The 19828-nt window shown below is 41.9% G+C and overlaps 1 protein-coding gene across 2 annotated transcripts in view; it reads right to left on the reverse strand.

The window, feature by feature from the left end:
- Positions 1-19828, reverse strand: part of LOC115130823 (follistatin-related protein 5-like) — a 199595-nt gene that overhangs the window by 163110 nt on the left and 16657 nt on the right. For both annotated transcript variants that reach the window (XM_029662309.2, XM_029662307.2), the window contains exon 2: positions 12172-12328. In XM_029662309.2, the coding sequence (XP_029518169.1) occupies positions 12172-12328 (157 nt within the window). The remainder of the gene's footprint in view (positions 1-12171; positions 12329-19828) is intronic.

The following is a 19828-nucleotide window of genomic DNA, read 5'->3' on the forward strand; positions in this document are numbered from 1 at the left end:
TTAGGTCACCACCAAGCCACAGAAAAACACAGCCATTTTTCCAGCCAAAGAGAGGAGTCACAAAAAGCACAAACAGAGATAAAATGAATCACTAACCAGTGATGATCTTCAACAGATGACACTCATAGGACTTCATGTTACACAATACATGTATGTTTTGTTTGATAAAGTTAATATTTATATCAAAAATTCTGAGTTCACATTGGCGCAATACGGTTACTAGTTCCAAAAACATCCAGTTATTTTGCATAGCGACATCAATTCAAAAGAAGTACTCATCATAAATGTAGATGATAATACAAGTTATACATATGGAATTATAGATATAACTCTCCTTAATGCAACCGCTGTGTCAGAGTTCTTTTTAAATTTACGGAAAAAAAATCTGAGACAGCGCTCAGAAAAAGAAAAAGAAAAATGATCCGCCATGTTGGAGTCAACAGAAACCAGAAATCACATTATAAATATTCCTTTACCTTTGATGATCTTCGTCAGAATGCACTCCCAGGAATCCTTGTTCCACAATAAATGCTTGATTTGTTCTATAATGTCCATTATTTATGTCCAAGTAGCTACTTTTGTTAGGGCGTTAGGTACACATATCCAAACGCTCGTGCAGGTCCAGCATAACTTCGGACAAAAACTTCAAAAAGTTATATTACAGGTCAAATAAACATTTCAAACTAAGTATAGAATCAATCTTTAGGATGTTTTTATCATAAATCTTCAATAACGTTCCAACCGGAGAATTATTTTTTGTCTAGAGAAGCCATGGAACGCAGGTCGATATGATGTGAAATGCGCATGACCAGGATATGTCTCTCTGCCATTAACCTGACTCAATCCGCTCTTATTCAGCCCTACAACACAGAAGAAGCCTCATTCAAGTTTCTAAAAACGGTTGACATCTAGTGGAAGCCATAGGAAGTGCAATTTCATCCATATCCCACTGTGAATTCAATAGGGCCTGGGTTGAAAATCGGCCAACCTCAGACTTCTCACTCCCTGTTTGGATTTCGTCTCAGGTTTTTGCCTGCCATATGAGTTCTGTTATACTCACAGACTTGGTGTCCCCATGAGTGACAGAACACTGAGCCAATCTGGGCACAACTAGGAAACATTACCAACCCCTAAGCTCCATATGTTCCGCTGGATGCCCCAACACCACAGAAAACATTGAGCTAGGCTGAAACACCTGCATTTTGGAGCAGCCTTGCAAAAAAGAGACCGTTTGTATGCGGCTTTATTAATTCAATGATTTAAATTAAAATTTTACATTGTTTACAATCTGATATGTGACACGTATTATTGCAATAACATACAAAACAGCAACCCCCCCCCAACAAAACAAACATGAGTGTCTCAAAAGAAGTGAAAGACGGGATGCCACTGCATCCACTCCAAGACCATGGTGCTTTCCTATGAACAGCAAGAGGAACTGCACTCACCCCCCAAAAAGTATAAATGATGACACAGCATTGGGTTCAAGCTCACACGGTTCAGAGCAGTTCACAATTCTCTAGCAAGATACTTAATGAGAACAGCGCATTGTTTTAAATTATTTTGTTTTAAACTTTCCCCAAAACATAGGCCTAACCTTAACAATTCGGAATTAATACATAAACTTAACCCTTTCAGTAGTTTCTGTTTTAACCCTGTAACCATGCGGTATTAACTCTGTAACCACACTGAATTAACAGGTCAAATTATGAGATCAGGTTGCAGGGGAGAGTGTGTGATACAAACATTCAAAATGTCTCGACTGAGGCCTCCCGAGTGGCACAGCGGTCTAAGGCACTGTTTCGCAGTGCTAGAGGCGACGCTACAGATCCGGGTTTGATCCCGAGCTGTGTTGCAGCCGCCCGTGACCAGATGACCCATGAGGTGGCACATAATTGGCCAAAGTTGTCCGGGTTAGGGGAACATTTGACCGGCCGGGATGTCCTTGTCCCACCGCACTGTTATGACGTTGGCCTGGGGGATAGGTTTATGACAGTCATAAAAACCTCTTCCCCCCCTTTTCCCTCTCTCTACCCTACTGAGGTTACATTTAGAAAACCCTTGGTTAACATAGAGACTCTGGGAACATCAGAATGTGGGGGGGAATTAACTATATTCTGGTAATCTGAGCAATTGAACATATGTGGTGGTACTTGAATATGATGTCAGTTCGGTTGTCATCTGAGACATTCTCATCAATGATAAGATGACGTAAACTCTACAGTGGAAAGTCTTACACATCAGAGTTATCGGATTCACATGGAATTGTTGTTCAATTTAAATGTTTGAATATGGAATTATTTGTGACGGGATGAAATGTGATTTTAGCTTCTAAAATGTGAGATGTGGGATTTCATAAGTTAGGGCTGCTCACTCAGTGGCACGCCTCTGTGAAGGGACATGGGCTATAAAACTTTTCAAACACGCCCTCTTCTCCCTTCCTATATAAAGCCTTGACGACAATAGAACTTCCTGTTCCGAGGATATGAGGGCGACGGTCCTATGTCAGAATGGTTCAGATAATAACTACAGAACGAAGCCAACATCAGCATGAGCTTTGGTTGCGAATGGTATGAACTTTATAACTCTTATTCACTACAGAAATGATACCTCCTAGCTGTTGAGTTAGCGACCGCAGCTGAAAATGCAGGTTAGGAAGGAACAGACAGAGTATCCCGTCTATCACACAATGGCGTTACTACAACGTATCCAATTGACAATCAGAGACATTCTTCAAAGGACAGAGGACTCGGTTTGGCAACACGGCCTTCCATCTACCACCAACCTACTGAAGCGCAGCTCAGAGTAAATATTTATTGCATTTTCCTTTTCCAAATGGGCGGTAATTTAGAATGCTTAAGATACTGTATTTACGGTAGCACAGCTTCGCCTTTGTTCCTGTCTTTCCGGTCCTTCACTCAATCCAGCCCCTTTTCCTTTGTGTAACAAGCCGTCATATCTGTTCCGTCCACTAGGGACGTTTTCCTTTATGACGTAAATTGTAATCAAGTTATGATTAATTGTGTGTATGTGAATTCTGTCTGATTAGTTAAGTATTTAGTAAATAAATAATTAAACCCAATTTTGTATTGCTGATTCAAATTGTTAGCCAGGGTTCTTACAGATAAAATAATTTACAACTTTCAGATTATGAGACTGAAGTAAGATGAAGATTAATGTTGACTGCTATTCTTTAAGAGTTTATTCGGAAGATAACGTCTCTATAAATATTATTCTGTGGTGCCCGACTCTCTAGTTAATTACATTTACATGATTAGCTCAATCAGGTGATATTAATTACAGAGAAATTATTTAATAGAATAGCATGTGTTATCAATTAATCCGGCATAGCCAAAGACATGACAGCACTCTAGCGACACATACATGGGCACATGCAGGCTGGGCACATGCACACTGACACGGTAGCCAGTTGTGCGCTGTTTCCTCCGACACATTGGTGCGGCTGGCTTCTGGATTATGCGAGCAGTGTGTCAAGAAGCAGTGCGGCTTGGCGGGGTCATGTTTCGGAGGACGCATGGCTCTCGACCCTTCACCTCTCCCGAGTCCGTACGGGAGTTGCAGCGATGGGACAAGACTGTAACGACCAATGAATATCATGAAATTGGGAGAAAAATCTGTTTTAAAAAGTATTATAATAATCCTTTAAAAAAAGAAAAGCCTGTACACCGGATACGCTGCTCCAATGCTTTATTCCTGCACCCACATACAGTGAGTGGACAAAACATTAGGAACACCTTCCTAATATTCAGTTGCACCTAGGGCTGTTACGGTGACCGTATTACTGCCACACCGGTGGGTAAATAGGCTTCTCCAAGCTCTGATGCTGTTGATGGTCATTAGTAGCCTACCAAACTTGCTAACTGCCTGGTACTCAGCACTCTGTCGTCCCTCTAATCACTCTGACAACAATAAAAGCATACAGACTAAAGTTACATAAATAACTCTAAATGAAGCATATAGGAGGACCTGTTCATTTGTTAACCGTTCAATACAAAATAATCGCATGTGCGGACTCCCTCAGAAGTCATTAGGAGAAAATATGATTCATATTTTATTCAGCTATGTCCAACTTTATTCTTCAAGCTATAAAATAATGCCATGAAATTCTAAGCAAATATTGCCTGCTAAATGAACTAGTGTAACCCACAGCCATTTGGCACAGCCAGATCAGAGCCTAACATAAGGACAACACTGAGTATTTTTTTAAATGTAACCTTCATTTAACTAGGCAAGTCAGTTAAGAACAAATTCTTATTTACAATGACGGTCTACCGGGGAACAGTGGGTTAACTGCCTTGTTCAGGGGCATAATTCTTACCTTGTCAGCTCAGGGATTCAATCCAGCAACCTTTCGGTTACTGGCCCAATGCTCTAACCACTAGGCCACCTGCCGCAATACTCCCAATATAAGTGAACCCCAAATCAATGTAGTTCTCATCCTATTTGCGCATCTTCGAGTAAGCTATTCTGTTGTTCTGAAATAGACTACATATTCTTCATATCATGCTTCTTTAGACCTGCCTCAAATAAACAATGGATTTTTGTGATGGTGTAGGCCAGGTATTCCCAAACTGGTATACCCCCAGAGGTATGCGCAATGCCGTCGGGGGTATGGCTAATAAAAATGTGATTCAATTTTAAAACCAAAAAATAATACTACATTGTTTTTCTTCACATGTTCAAACAGTTCATTTATTTTTTCCAACGGGGCTAAACATTAAGGGTGAGGTTTTTTTCTCCCTTGAGTAGCCTCGTTTCACTGCCAAAAAGAAAATTAAACAATCTAGTGTTCAGCAAAATCACAACACAATGTCAAATACAAGTAGCCTAGTCAAATAATTAACATCAAATCACATTAACCATTATTCTCTCACTCGAATTCCACTAACGGTCCGTATGCAGCCAAACGTAGCTGCTGCTCATTCCGTATGCTCAAAAATTGATAAAGGGTTAGAAAAAGTAAGGTAATGCTACTACCAGCAGTACTACACCTGCTACCAGTAGTACTACACCTGCTACCAGTAGTACTACACCTGCTACCAGTAGTACTACATCGGCACATGTCGACAACGCAAGTTGTTCTGCTTCCATGAGTACATCGAATGCTAGCATCAGTAACTCGATGAAACCTTCACTCATATGCAGACATTTAGAAACAAAACATGCCATTTTGAAAGATAAACCACTGGAGTTTTTTGAGCGAGAATTAAGACGACTTCAATTAGTAAGACATGTATAAAAGCAACAGATACCATTAATAAGAAGGGGCTAGTAGCATCTTATATGGTGAGCTACCGAGTGGCTAGGACAGGCAAGCCCCATTCTATTGTGGAGGACTGCATTCTTCCTGCTGCCACGGATATGGATGGGACAATGCTGGGGGAAAAGGCCCAAAAGAACTATACAGACAATGCCTTCATCAAACAACACTGTTTCACAACGCATCAGTGACATAGCAGGAGATGTTTTAAAACAATTACTAATTTGCATACAAGCCTGTGCCCAAGAACACTAAGGTAACCTGCCTAAATGACTACCGACCCGTAGCACTCACGTCTGTAGCCATGAAGTGCTTTGAAAGGCTGGTCATGGCTCACATCAACACCATCATCCCAGAAACCCTAGACCCACTCCAACTTGCATACTGCCCCAACAGATTCACAAATGATGCAATCTCTATTGCACTCCACACTGCCCTTTCCCACCTGGACAAAAGGAACACCTATGTGAGAATGCTATTCATTGACTACAGCTCAGCGTTCAACACCATAGTGCCCTCAAAGCTCATCAATAAGCTAAGGACCCTAGGACTAAACACCTCCCTCTGCAACTGGATCCTTGACTTCTTGACGGGCCGCCCGCAGGTGGTGAGGGATGGTAACAACACATCCGCCAAGCTGATCCTCAACACAGGGGCCCCTCAGGGGTGTGTACTCAGTCCCCTCCTGTACTCCCTGTTCACTCATGACTGCACGGCCAGGCACGACTCCAACACATCATTCAATTTTCCACTGACACAACAGTGGTAGGCCTGATCACTGACAACGAAGAGACAGCCTATAGGGAGGAGGTCAGAGACCTGGCCGTGTGGTGCCAGGACAACAACCTCTCCCTCAACGTGATCAAGACAAAGGAGATGATTGTGGACTACAGGAAAAAGAGGACTGAGCACGCCCCCATTCTCATCAACGGGGCTGCAGTGGAACAGATTGAGAACTTCAAGTTCCTTGGTGTCCACATCACCAACAAACTAACATGGTCCAAGCACACCAAGACAGTCGTGAAGAAGGCACGACAAAACCTATTCCCCCTCAAGAGACTGAATAGATTTGGCATGGGTCCTCAGTTCCTCAAAAGGTTCTACAGCTGCACCATCGAGAGCATCCTGACGGGTAGCATCACTGCCTGATATGGCAACTGCTCGGCCTCCGACCACAAGGCACTAGAGAGGGTAGTGCGAATGGCCCAGTATCATCCAGTACCTCTATACCAGGCGGTGTCAGAGGAAGGCCCTAAAAATTGTCAAAGACTCCAGCCACCCTAGTCATAAACTGTTCTCTCTGCTATGGCACAGCAAGCGGTATCGGAGCGACAAGTCTAGGTGCAAGAGGCATCTAAACAGCTTCTACCCCCAAGCCATAGGACTCCTGAACATCTAGTCAAATGGCTACCCAGACTATTTGCATTGCCCCCTCCCCCTCTTTACACCACTGCTACTCTCTGTTGTCATCTATGCATTTAGTCACTTTAATAACTCTACCTACATCTACATACTACCTCAACTAACCGGTGCCCCCGCACATTGACTCTGTATCGGTACCCCCCTGTATATAGTCTCGCTATTGTTATTTTACTGCTGCTCTTTAATTACTTGTTACTTTTATATCTTATTCTTATCCGTTTTTTTTTTAACTGCATTGTTGGTTAGGGGCTCGTAATTAAGCATTTCACTGTAAGGTCCTACACCTGTTGTATTTGGCGCATGTGACTAATACAGTTTGATTTGATTTGATTTGATCAACAAATCATTCCCATAAAAATTCTGACATTAATTTTCCGAGTGGGGCCATGTCATCAATATTCATCAATATTCATCAATATGCATCAATATGCATCAATATGCATCAATATGCATCAATATTCATCAATATGCATCAATATGCATCAATATTCATCAATATGCATCAATATGCATCAATATGCATCAATATGCATCAATATTCATCAATATGCATCAATATGCATCAATATGCATCAATATTCATCTATATGCATCAATATTCATCAATATTCATCAATATGCATCAATATGCATCAATATTCATCAATATGCATCAATATGCATCAATATTCATCAATATGCATCAATATGCATCAATATGCATCAATATTCATCAATATGCATCAATATGCATCAATATGCATCAATATGCATCCATATGCATCAATATGCATCAATATGCATCAATATGCATTGCGTCGCTCCTTATAATGAAAGTTAAAGCCACAATGTTGGGCCCACTCAGCACAGTCACAGCACAGAGGGTACACCACTCTGGCAATAATACAGTAGGTTCATTTATCATAACACATGATGATTAATTTACTACTCAGATGCTACACATCTACTGCAGCCATGACTCATATTGGATATTATATTAATAAAAGGCAAGTCCACAACACTGAAGAATATGTCTCCCTGATAACATAATTGACTGTATTTTTAATTATACTGTACAAAATTATTGTAATCTGTTCCACAACAACAGCAGAGTATTTATCTACGCTATTAAACTTAATATAGTTTTGATAACATATTGTTGTCCACCCCAAAATCCACAAATGAGTAGGAGATTGGAAAGATCCTAGAGAAATACTTGGAATCATAAGTAAAGAAAGGCTGAAGTCCGGTGTCACACACATTGAATATTAATATTAACACTCACGGGGACAACTTTGGTTTGGAATATATGCCAGCCTGTGCCTAAGTGATAAAAGGTGTTGGGCCCCGAGAGAAAATGTAGTGTGGGACCTATTATGTGGGCCAGCCATAAAAAATCAGTGATAATTTCAAATTCTTGCATATTATTCTCTTTTTTTTCTTGTTTTCGCCAGAGGCCTGCATTGCCGAATATAAAAAAAATCTTATTTCATTACATTTAAAAGGAGTAATGACTGAATATACACTACCCATTGATCAGAAATACATTGTAGACATTGTTAATGTTGTAAATGACTATTGCAGCTGGAAACGGCAGATTATTTTAATGGAATATCTACATAGGCGTACAGAGGCCCATTATGAGCAACCATCACTCCTGTGTTACAATGGCACGTTGTGTTAGCTAATCCAAGTTTATAATTTTAAAAGGCTAATTGATCATTAGAAAACCCTTTTGCAATTATGTTAGCACAGCTGAAAACTGTTGTTCAAATCAAATCAATTTTGAAAACTGTTGTTCTGATTAAAGAAGCAATAACATTGGCCTCCTTTAGACTTGTTGAGTATCTGAAACATCAGCATTTGTGGGTTCGATTAGAGGCTCAAAATGGCCAGAAACAAAGACCTATCTTCTGAAACTCGTCCGTCTATTCTTGTTCTGAGAAATGAAGGCTATTCCACGCGGGAAATTGCCAATCTCCTTTCACAGAACAGCGCAAACTGGCTCTAACCTGAATAGAAAGAGGAGTGGGAGGCCCCGGTGCACAACTGAGGAAGAGGACAAGTACATTAGAGTGTCTAGTTTGATAAACAGATGCCTCACTAGTCCTCAAATGGCAGCTTCATTAAATAGTACCCGCAAAACACCAGTCTCAACATCAACATTGAAGAGGCGTCTCCTGGATGCTGGCCTTCTAGGCAGAGTTGCAAAGAAAAAGCCATATCTCAGACTGGCCCATAAAAAGAAAAGATTAAGATGGACAAAAGAACACTGGACAGAGGAACTAGAAGCCCAGCATCCCGGAGTCGCCACTCAGTGTTGACGTTGAGACTGGTGTTTTGCAGGTACTATTTAATGAACCTGCCAGTTGAGGACTTGTGAGATGTCTGTTTATCAAACTAGACACTCCAACTTGCTCACTTGTGCACCTGGGCCTCCCACTCCTCTTTCTATTCTGGTTAGAGCCAGTTTGTGCTGTTCGTGAAGGGAGTAGAACACAGTGTTGTACGAGATCTTCAGTTTCTTTGAAATTTCTCGCATGGAATAGGGTTAGCGTTTTATAATGACCAATTAGCCTTTTAAAATAATAAACTTGTATTAGCTAACACAACGTGCCATTGTAACACAGGAGTGATGGTTGCTGATAATGGGCCTCTGTACGCCTAAGTAGATATTCCATTAAAAAATCTGCCGTTTCCAGCTACAATAGTCATTTACAACATTAACAATGTCTACACTGTATTTCTGATGAATTTGATGTTATTTTAATGGACAAAACCATTAGCTTTTCTTTCAAGAACAAGGACATTTCCAAGTGACCCCAAACTTTTGAAGGGTAGTGTACATGCAGTGTACTGTACGTATGTCCAGGTTGAACCCAGGTTACTAAATTGGGCCAGTATCTAATGTATAGAAAGTCCTACTTTCCAGATCTTGGTTCGAATACTATTTTAAAACGTTCAACTATATTGAGGGTTCACTTTAAGTTGCCTCAAGTGCCAGGTGGGGGAGGTTTGCTGTTTTGGAACTTATCTATTGGTTCTGTTAAGCCAGGCGAGCTCAATCAAGCCAAGATAAAGTATTTTCAATTATTTGAAATAGTATTTGAACCCAGGTCTGTACTGCCTAGCATCATACTGTGCCACTCACCGAACTAGACAATGGTTGAGTATGAGACACAGCTTATTTCTGAGAGGCAGACAGGTGAAAGAGAATGGTGAGCAGTGGACTGCAGAGAAGAAGCTGTTCAGTCCTGCTGCTGAAAACATGATTGATGAAGTCATTATATGGTCAATGTCACACAGTTTAAAGTGGTATACCTAAGATAATGTACTCTGCTTGCTTTTGAAAGGGAATGGACATTGAAAGACATTACTATTTTGACCTTACAAGGGATATGTTATGGGACAGATACTGTGATAAAGTCACAAGGTTGACCCTATAGATTAGGGGCAGTTCTTACTTGAAGATACACGTGTGACTTTGTCTAAATCAATTTAGGAAATGTAGATTCATTTGCATCACTTCTATAAGCCTCTTGCCTCAATGAAGCAGCACAGCAATGTTCAGAACCGTCCATAAAAAACATTTCTAAGCCACGCTGAACACAACATGTTCCACATTAATGAAAACATTGTCAATATTAGCCTTTTTTTAACAACTCCCATGTCAATATGACCTTTGAGTCTGTCTTCAGTACAACGCCAACTTCTAGCCTCTGGTGCAGTGTAACTGCGGTGCAGTGTCTCACGTTCTGTTAACACCATCTGTCCTCCTACTTCCTCCCTCGCTATCTCTCTCTCTCTCTCTCAATTCAATTCAAGAGGCTTTATTGGCATGGGAAACATATGTTTACATTGCCAAAGCAAGTGAAATGGATAAACGATAAAAAGTGAACAGTAAATATTACACTCACACAAGTTCCAAAATAATAGAGACATTTCAAATGTCATATCATGTCTATATAAATTTAAAGTACAAAAAGGAAAATAAATCAACATAAATATGGGTTGTATGTGCTCCCGAGTGGCGCAGCGGTCTAAGGCACTGCATCTCAGTGCTAGAGACGTCACTACAGACCCTGGTTTGATTCCAGGCTGTATCACAACTGGCTGTGATTGGGAGTCCCGTAGGGCGGTGCATAACCAGCGTCGTTAGGGTTTGGCCAGAGTAGGCTGTCATTGTAAATAAGAATATGTGTCTCTAATATGGTCATACATTTGGCAGAAGGTTAGGAAGTACAGCTCAGTTTCCACCTTATTTTGTGGGCAGAGTGCACATAGCCTGTCTTCTCTTGAGAGCCAGGTCTGCCTACGGCAACCTTTCTCAATAGCAAGGCTATGCTCACTGAGTCTGTACATAGTCAAAGCATTCCTTAATTTTGGGTCAGTTACAGTGGTCAGGTATTCTGCCACTCTGTACTCTCTGTTTAGAGTAAAATAGCATTCTAGTTTGCTCTGTTTTTTTAATTAATTATTTCCAATGTGTCAAGTAATTCTCTTTTTGTTTTCTTATGATTTGGTTTGGTCTAATTGCGTTGCTGTCCTGGGGCTCTGTGGGATCTGTTTGTGTTTGTGAACAGAGCCCCAGGACCAGCTTGCTTAGGGGACACTTCTCCAGGTTCATCTCTCTGTGGGTGATGGCTTTGCTACGGAAGGTTTGGGAATCACTTCCTTTTAGGTGGTTGAAGACTTTAATGGCTCTTTTCTAGATTTTATTTCTCTCTATCTCTCCCCTCCTTCATTCTCTCACACAAAGTCATTATCAACACTGATCCCTGGACTTAAAATTGCCATTGTTTCTCTTGTTTTATTCGCATGCCAACACAATTAATAAGCCAATAATAATAAAAAAGGTCTCTATTTCGAGATGGCAGAGGCTGAGGAGTGTGTATTTTAGTGCTTATCACTCACGGGGGGTTTACAGTAAGTGTGTGTACAGGGAAAACATACAGACACACCCCCACACACAAATGCCTGCAGACAAAAGAGTGTGCCCATCAAATGGTTTTCTCCGCATTCCAATTGGACTTCATTTATATATTATGTAATATGACAACCACATGGCTCTCACCTTTTTAAGTAAGAAAGACAGAGTAGGGGAGAGAGAGCTTGTTAGTGCTTTGAGAAATACTTGGAATCCGATTGTGCTTGCAGAGCTAGGCCTGCGTTGTCAAGTCGATAAAGTTTCAATTACGCTCTCAACTTGGATGTTTTTGCTAAAATGGCAGTTCACTTTTAGTATTCATGCCCCCTCTAATAAATCCCCCTTCTCCCTTCACCTCAATCAGATATATTCAACATAAATTTCAAAATATGATGTTAACTTGATGCTCAAGTCTCCTTGGCAAAACACCAGTAATAAATCACTGAGCCTTAAGAAAAAACTAAAGTAGCTTGATTTTCAAGAAACTCCATTGTAATCATCTTCACAACACTGCAGAGTCCTCTTGTCATGAAAGGCTAATGGAACGGGAATGACACAATACCTTGTGTCGGAACCTCACGACAGGTCGATAGGGTGGCGGCACGAATCCCTCCTCCTTGCCGGGCCTCCCCTCGACGACTCCCACTCCCACTCCGAGGGAGACCATTCCCAACAAGAATGCCAGCGAGCACCATCTGGGTGTCTTCATTGGTCTGATCCTGTAAAAAAAAAAAAAAGAAAAAGAGTAGTGAGCAGTTCGGCAGACCCCTTCGACCGTGGCTGCAGTTCAATATCGGTTGGGGGCCTGAGACCATAAATCAACCAAGCTGTAATTAGTGTAGACAATGGGCATTGCAAATAAGTCGTTGGTTTAAACTAATGCTTTCAATAAGTGCCTCACACTCAACGAAGAAGATTAGATCTGCTTTGGAATCAAGTAAAGGGAAATAGGTAAATAAAGATAAAGGAAGACAAAAGAGTCAATGTATTAGGATAACGATGGTGATGAATTGGCATTAGTTCAAAATAAGTAACTGTGAGAGAGAACACATTGCTTAATACAAACATTTTCATTAGTTGCTGCAACATAGTAACATCCAAATGCTTTTTACAGAAGATATAGTGGCACACCGGAAAATTATTCCTACACTATCTACTGTACTAAAGCAATAAAGTCACATTCTGAATATCACTCGTCTTCAATTATTCATTACACAGTATGAAAACAAGTTTGACCTTATCACGATGGCAATCAAACCAAACACCATGTGTGGATAAAAAATGATTTCCTTATTAAAAAGCTATTTCCGTGGAACTACGGAAAGACACAACGCAGGCTAACATAAAACAGCTTCAACATGTGTTCCAGTCACTGTTTTAGTGTCTCTTTTTTCAATTGAACTACATGAGAGCTAAAGGTACTACTGAGTGAAACACTGCCCGAACTTTGGTGAATGTTGCTGCTTTAAAGTGCTCCTCACATCACAACCCTAGAATAACTGACATCAGGGGTATGACCCCGTTCCCCTGTTGTTCTGAGTATTAGACATATCTCAACAACGCTGGCAGGGCTCGTGCCCACATGCTGTTTCCATAGGTCAAGGGTCAAATTCACAAAAGCAATGTGATACAAAGATCTGCTGTAAAACCAGGAAGTGTTCATAATGTGTTCGTGTGACTTGTTGGCTTCCTCTGCGCCTGCAGTAGGTTTGCAAAAGTGCAAACCCCAGAACTCCAGGCAAGCTAAATCAAACACTGGTACTACAGGCAGACTAAAGCAAATACTGGTACTACAGGCAGACTAAAGCAAACACTGGTACTCCAGGCAGACTAAAGCAAACACTGGTACTACAGGCAAGCTAAAGCAAACACTACAGGCAGACTAAAGCAAACACTACAGGCAGACTAAAGCAAACACTACAGGCAGACTAAAGCAAACACTACAGGCAGACTAAAGCAAATACTGGTACTCCAGGCAGACTAAAGCAAACACTGGTACTCCAGGCAGACTAAAGCAAACACTGGTACTCCAGGCAGACTAAAGCAAACACTACAGGCAGACTAAAGCAAATACTGGTACTCCAGGCAGACTAAAGCAAACACTGGTACTCCAGGCAGACTAAAGCAAACACTGGTACTCCAGGCAGACTAAAGCAAACACTGGTACTACAGGCAAGCTAAAGCAAACACTGGTACTACAGGCAGACTAAAGCAAACACAGGTACTCCAGGCACACTAAAGCAAACACTGGTACTACAGGCAGACTAAAGCAAGCACTGGTACTCCAGGCAGACTAAAGCAAACACTGGTACTACAGGCAGACTAAAGCAAACACTGGTACTCCAGGCAGACTAAAGCAAACACTGGTACTCCAGGCAGACTAAAGCAAACACTGGTACTCCAGGCAGACTAAAGCAAACACTGGTACTACAGGCAAGCTAAAGCAAACACTGGTACTCCAGGCAGACTAAAGCAAACACTGGTACTCCAGGCAGACTAAAGCAAACACTGGTACTACAGGCAGACTAAAGCAAACACTGGTACTCCAGGCAGACTAAAGCAAACACTGGTACTACAGGCAAGCTAAAGTAAACACTACTACTACAGGCAGACTAAAGCAAACACTGGTACTCCAGGCAGACTAAAGCAAACACTGGTACTCCAGGCAGACTAAAGCAAACACTGGTTCTCCAGGCAGACTAAAGCAAACACTGGTACTCCAGGCAGACTAAAGCAAACACTGGTACTCCAGGCAGACTAAAGCAAACACTCCAGGCAGACTAAAGCAAACACTGGTACTCCAGGCAGACTAAAGCAAACACTGGTACTCCAGGCGGACTAAAATGTTCAAATACACTGCTCAAAAAAATAAAGGGAACACTAAACAACACAATGTAACTCCAAGTCAATCACACTTCTGTGAAATCAAACTGTCCACTTAGGAAGCAACACCGATTGACAATAAATTTCACATGCTTTTGTGCAAATGGAATAGACAACAGGTGGAAATTATAGGCAATTAGCAAGACACCCCCAATAAAGGAGTGGTTCTACAGGTGGTGACCACAGACCACTTCTCAGTTCCTATGCTTCCTGGCTGATGTTTTGGTCACTTTTGAATGCTCGCGGTGCTTTCACTCTAGTGGTAACATGAGAGTCTACAACCCACACAAGTGGCTCAGGTAGTGCAGCTCATCCAGGATGGAACATCAATGCGAGCTGTGGCAAGAAGGTTTGCTGTGTCTGTCAGCGTAGTGTCCAGAGCTTGGAGGCGCTACCAGGAGACAGGCCAGTACATCAGGAGACGTGGAGGAGGCCGTAGGAGGGCAACAACCCAGCAGCAGGACCGCTACCTCCGCCTTTGTGCAAGGAGGAGCAGGAAGGGCACTGCCAGAGCCCTGCAAAATTACCTCCAGCAGGCCACAAATGTGCATGTGTCTGCTCAAACGGTCAGAAACAGACTCCATGAGGGTCCACAGGTGGGGGTTGTGCTTTCAGCCCAACACCGTGCAGGACGTTTGGCATTTGCCAGAGAACACCAAGATTGGCAAATTCGCCACTGGCACCCTGTGCTCTTCACAGATGAAGGCAGGTTCACACTGAGCACATGTGACAGACGTGACAGAGTCTGGAGACGCCGTGGAGAACGTTCTGCTGCCTGCAACATCCTCCAGCATGACCGGTTTGGCGGTGGGTCAGTCATGGTGTGGGGTGGCATTTCTTTGGGGGGCCGCACAGCCCTCCATGTGCTCGCCAGAGGTAGCCTGACTGCCATTAGGTACCGAGATGAGATCCTTAGACCCCTTGTGAGACCATATGCTGGTGCGGTTGGCCCTGGGTTCCTCCTAATTCAAGACAATGCTAGACCTCATGTGGCTGGAGTGTGTCAGCAGTTCCTGCAAGAGGAAGGCATTGATGCTATGGACTGGCCTGCCCGTTCCCCAGACCTGAATCCAATTGAGCACATCTGGGACATCCTGTCCATCCACCAACGCCACGTTGCACCACAGACTGTCCAGGAGTTGGCGGATGTTTTAGTCCAGGTCTGGGAGGAGATCCCTCATCAGGAGCATGCCCAGGCGTTGTAGGGAGGTCATACAGGCACGTGGAGGCCACACACACTACTGAGCCTCATTTTGACTTGTTTTAAGGACATTACATCAAAGTTGGATCAGCCTGTAGTGTGGTTTTCCACTTTAATTTTGAGTGTGACTCCAAATCCAGACCTCCATGGGTTGATAAATTTGATTTCCATTGATCATTTTTGTGTGATTTTGTTGTCAGCACATTCAACTATGTAAAGAAAAAAGTATTTAATAAGAATATTTCATTCATTCAGATCTAGGATGTGTTATTTTAGTTTACCCTTTATTTTTTTGAGCAGTGTAGTATTTGAATCCAGGTCTGGGCAATAGCACATCTCCCAGTGCCATCAATCTACTGTTTCCCCCTGGTGTCTAAATGTTAAATGGATTGGTATGGGGTGGTATTTATAATAGATCCTGTGTCACAGACATGGACGAGATGGGTCTGCCGAAAACCAAATATTGTATTCCACAGTAAGAACCTCATACCAACAGTCAAGCACTGTGGTGGTAGTGCAATTGTTTGGGGATGCTTAGCTGCCATAGGACCTGGACGACTTGCCTTAATAAGGAACCATGAATTATGCTCTGTATCAAAGAATTCTACAGGAGAATGTCAGGCCATCCGTCTGTGAGCTGAAGTTGAAGAACAGCTGGGTCATGCAGCAAGACAATTATCCAATGCACACAATCAAGTCTATATGAAAATGGTTAAAAAGCAACACATTTGAAGTTTTGGAATGGCCTAATCAAAGTACAGACCTAATCCCAATTGAGATGTTGTCGCAGGACTTGAAACGAGCAGTTAAAGCGTGAAAACCCACAAATGTTGCTGAGTTAAAGCAGTTCTGCATTCAAGAGTGGGCCAAAATTCCACAGCGATGTGGGAGACTGATCAACAACTACAGGAAGCATTTGGTTGAAGTCATTGCAGCTAAAGGTGGCACAACCAGTTATTGAGTGTAAGGGGGAAATTACTTTTTCACACAGGAGAATTGGGTGTTGCATAACTTTGTTAATTAAATAAATAAGTACCCTTTTTTTGTTATTTGTAAACTCAGGTTCCCTTTATCTAATATTAGGTTTTGGTTGAAGATCTGCTAACATTCAGTATGAAAAATATGCAAAACTAGAGAAATTCTGAAAAGGGGGCAAATACTGTATATAATTTTCATGCTGTCATTCTTTTGTAGAGGATAGCCATGTGCTGGGGGGATATTTATAATAACAAGAAATTATTGGATTAATATACTGCTTATTCCAGATGCTCCAACTGTTTGTGGGGCAAACTCACCTCATCTGCCACCAATGTTCTCTATGTTGCGTAAGCCTGCATCCCTTGATACTCATAACTCATTACTGATATGGTAATACTGTGGTTGCTGGTTCGATCATTCATTGATATAGTATATTACAGCATGGGCTGTATGGATCATCCTTGTTCTACGCCACTGGTTTGATATATAACTTAACGTGTATTATTGATTGAATAACAGTATAATGAGCCAACCAATATATTTGTTATTGGGCTTAGATTTGATTAAGATTGGTTCTGTTTCTTTTTATGCCAATGAAGTTACAGCTGTTCCATTTTCATAACATTTGATTTCTTCCCGGGAAGATAGCAAATGAAGTGCAAAAGTTTTAAAGTAAAACCCACATCCTTTTTTCATTTGATCAGAGGCTGCATTTGAGAGACAAATCGCAACTCTTAAGAGCCATGTGTGTTTGCGTGGGGAGCAAAGTGAGAAAGATTGAAAGTGGTGCCTCCACTTGGTGCCTCTGCTTCGTGGCTATAAATCCAAGACAGCATGTCTAAGCTTCGGCATTGACTTTGAAATGATGACTACCTAGCACTCACAATTTACACAATACATCCCACTTTGACAGGTGTCCAGCAAAGCTCCATCTGAGCCCTTTTTTGCGCTCCATAGAACTGGCAATGCATGACAACTGGAGAGACTATGGACTGTGAGTGTTTTTACTTATTACATGCATGTATGCACCAATACGCAGGGGTTAACTACAGCATGGGGTTTGTTTGTACTGTATGACCTCCTGTACATCGTTTAACCGTATTTGACCCTTTAACCTTGTAGGCTGAGGCAGAGACGTTAAAATACATGATTTGACAAACGCGGTTTGAGACTGAGGTTTTCTTCCATAGACATACTAAGAGGCAATTACATTTTTGGGGGCTGGCAAATCACCCGTTGAGTGAACCTGACTCGAAATACTGCATTTTTATGAGTCAGCTATATGCTTATCTATATATGTTCATCTACATGTGTAGCGTTGCTATGGTGAGAAAGTGTGGTTCTTTGTGAAATGGCTAGAGAGTATTGTCAAGACCAGGTATTCCATGATGGGTATGCGCAATGATGCCGTCGGGGGTACGCCAAATAAAAATGAGATTCACATTTTTTTAAATAAAACAAGCAAATTATTATTTTTTAAACAAAAAAATCAAATTCTTCACATTTTCAAGCAGTCCATTTAGTAAGGCCCGCGTCCATAGAGACACATACCAGCTCTACTACCAGCAGTACTACACCTGCACCTGTCGACGACACAAATTGTTCTGCTTCCACGAGTACATCCACATGCTAGCATCAGTAATTCGACATTTGTTGTTAGCCCAGCTAGCATGGACACTGACAGTTATGAATCTGATGCAGCCGAAGATCTACTGCCCCCTTACCCGGGAAAGCACCGAACAACAGACAGGGACATAGGACCACCGCAAATATGATGAGAACTATATTGATTTGGGGTTCACTTTTACTGGGAGTAGTGCCTTTCCTCAGCCACAGTGTGTTAAGTGCAAAAGTATTATCTCACAACTCGATGAAACCTTCACTCTTGCGCAGACCTTTAGAAACAAAACATGCCAATTTGAAAGATAAACTACACAAGTTTTTGAGCGAGAATTAAGACGACTTCGATTAGTAAGACATGCATAAAAGCAACAGATACCATTAATAAGAAGGGGCTAGTAGCGTCTTATATGGTGAGATACTGAGTAGCTAGGACAGGCAAGCCCCATACTATTGTGGAGGACTTAATTCTCCCTGCTGCTGTGGATATGGCTGGGACAATGCTGGGAGAAACGGCCCAAAAAACTATACAGACAATGCTTTCATCAAACAACACTGTTTCACGATGCATTAGTGACATGGCAGGAGATGTTTTGAAACATTTACTGCTTCACATACAAGCCAGTGAATTCTAGGCGTTAAAGCTGGATGAGTCAACAGACGTGGTGGGCCTGGCACAGCTCCTGGTATATGTCCGTTACGTTTACGGGGTGTCAATTAAGGAAGGCATCCTCTTCTGCAAACCACTGGAAACCAGGACAACAGGAGAGGATATTTTTAAGTACTGGACAGCTTTGTGACATCACATGGATGTTGGTGGTCAAGATGTGTTGGTATTCTGTACTGATGGCGCAAAACCCATGACAGGGAGACGTAGTGGACTGGTAACACGCGTGCAAGCAGTTGCTCCCTATGTCACTTAGGTGCACTGCAGCATCCTCTGAGAGGCTCTTGCTGCCAAAGGAATGCCTGACAGCTTGAAATACGTTTTGGACACTACAGTGAAAATTGTTAAATTTGTTAAAGCAAGGTCCCTGAACTCTCGTATATTTTCTGCACTATGCAATGATATTGGCAGCGACAATGTAACGCTTTTACAACATACAGAAAAGTGTGCTGGTTATCAAGGGGCGAAATACTGACACGTTTTTTTAAATTGAGAGACAAGCTGAAAGTTTTCTTTACTGACCATCATTTTCACACAACTGTCCTCTCTGGGTGATGTTTTTTCTCGCCTGAATGATCTGAATCTAGGATTACAGGGACTCTCCACAACTATATTCAATGTGTGGGACAAAATTGAGGCTATGATTAAGAAGTTGGAGCTCTTCTCTGTCTGCATTAACAAGGAAAACACACAGGTCTTTCCGTCATTGTATGATTTTTTTTGTGTGCAAATGAACTCAAGCTTACGGACGATGTCAAATGTGATATAGCGAAGCACCTGAGTGAGTTGGGTGCGCAATTACGCAGGTACTTTCCCGAAACATATGACACACACAACTGGATTCGTTATCCCTTTCATGCCCTGCCTCCA

The sequence above is a fragment of the Oncorhynchus nerka genome, linkage group LG6, assembly GCF_034236695.1.
Source record: "Oncorhynchus nerka isolate Pitt River linkage group LG6, Oner_Uvic_2.0, whole genome shotgun sequence".
NCBI lineage: Eukaryota > Metazoa > Chordata > Actinopteri > Salmoniformes > Salmonidae > Oncorhynchus > Oncorhynchus nerka.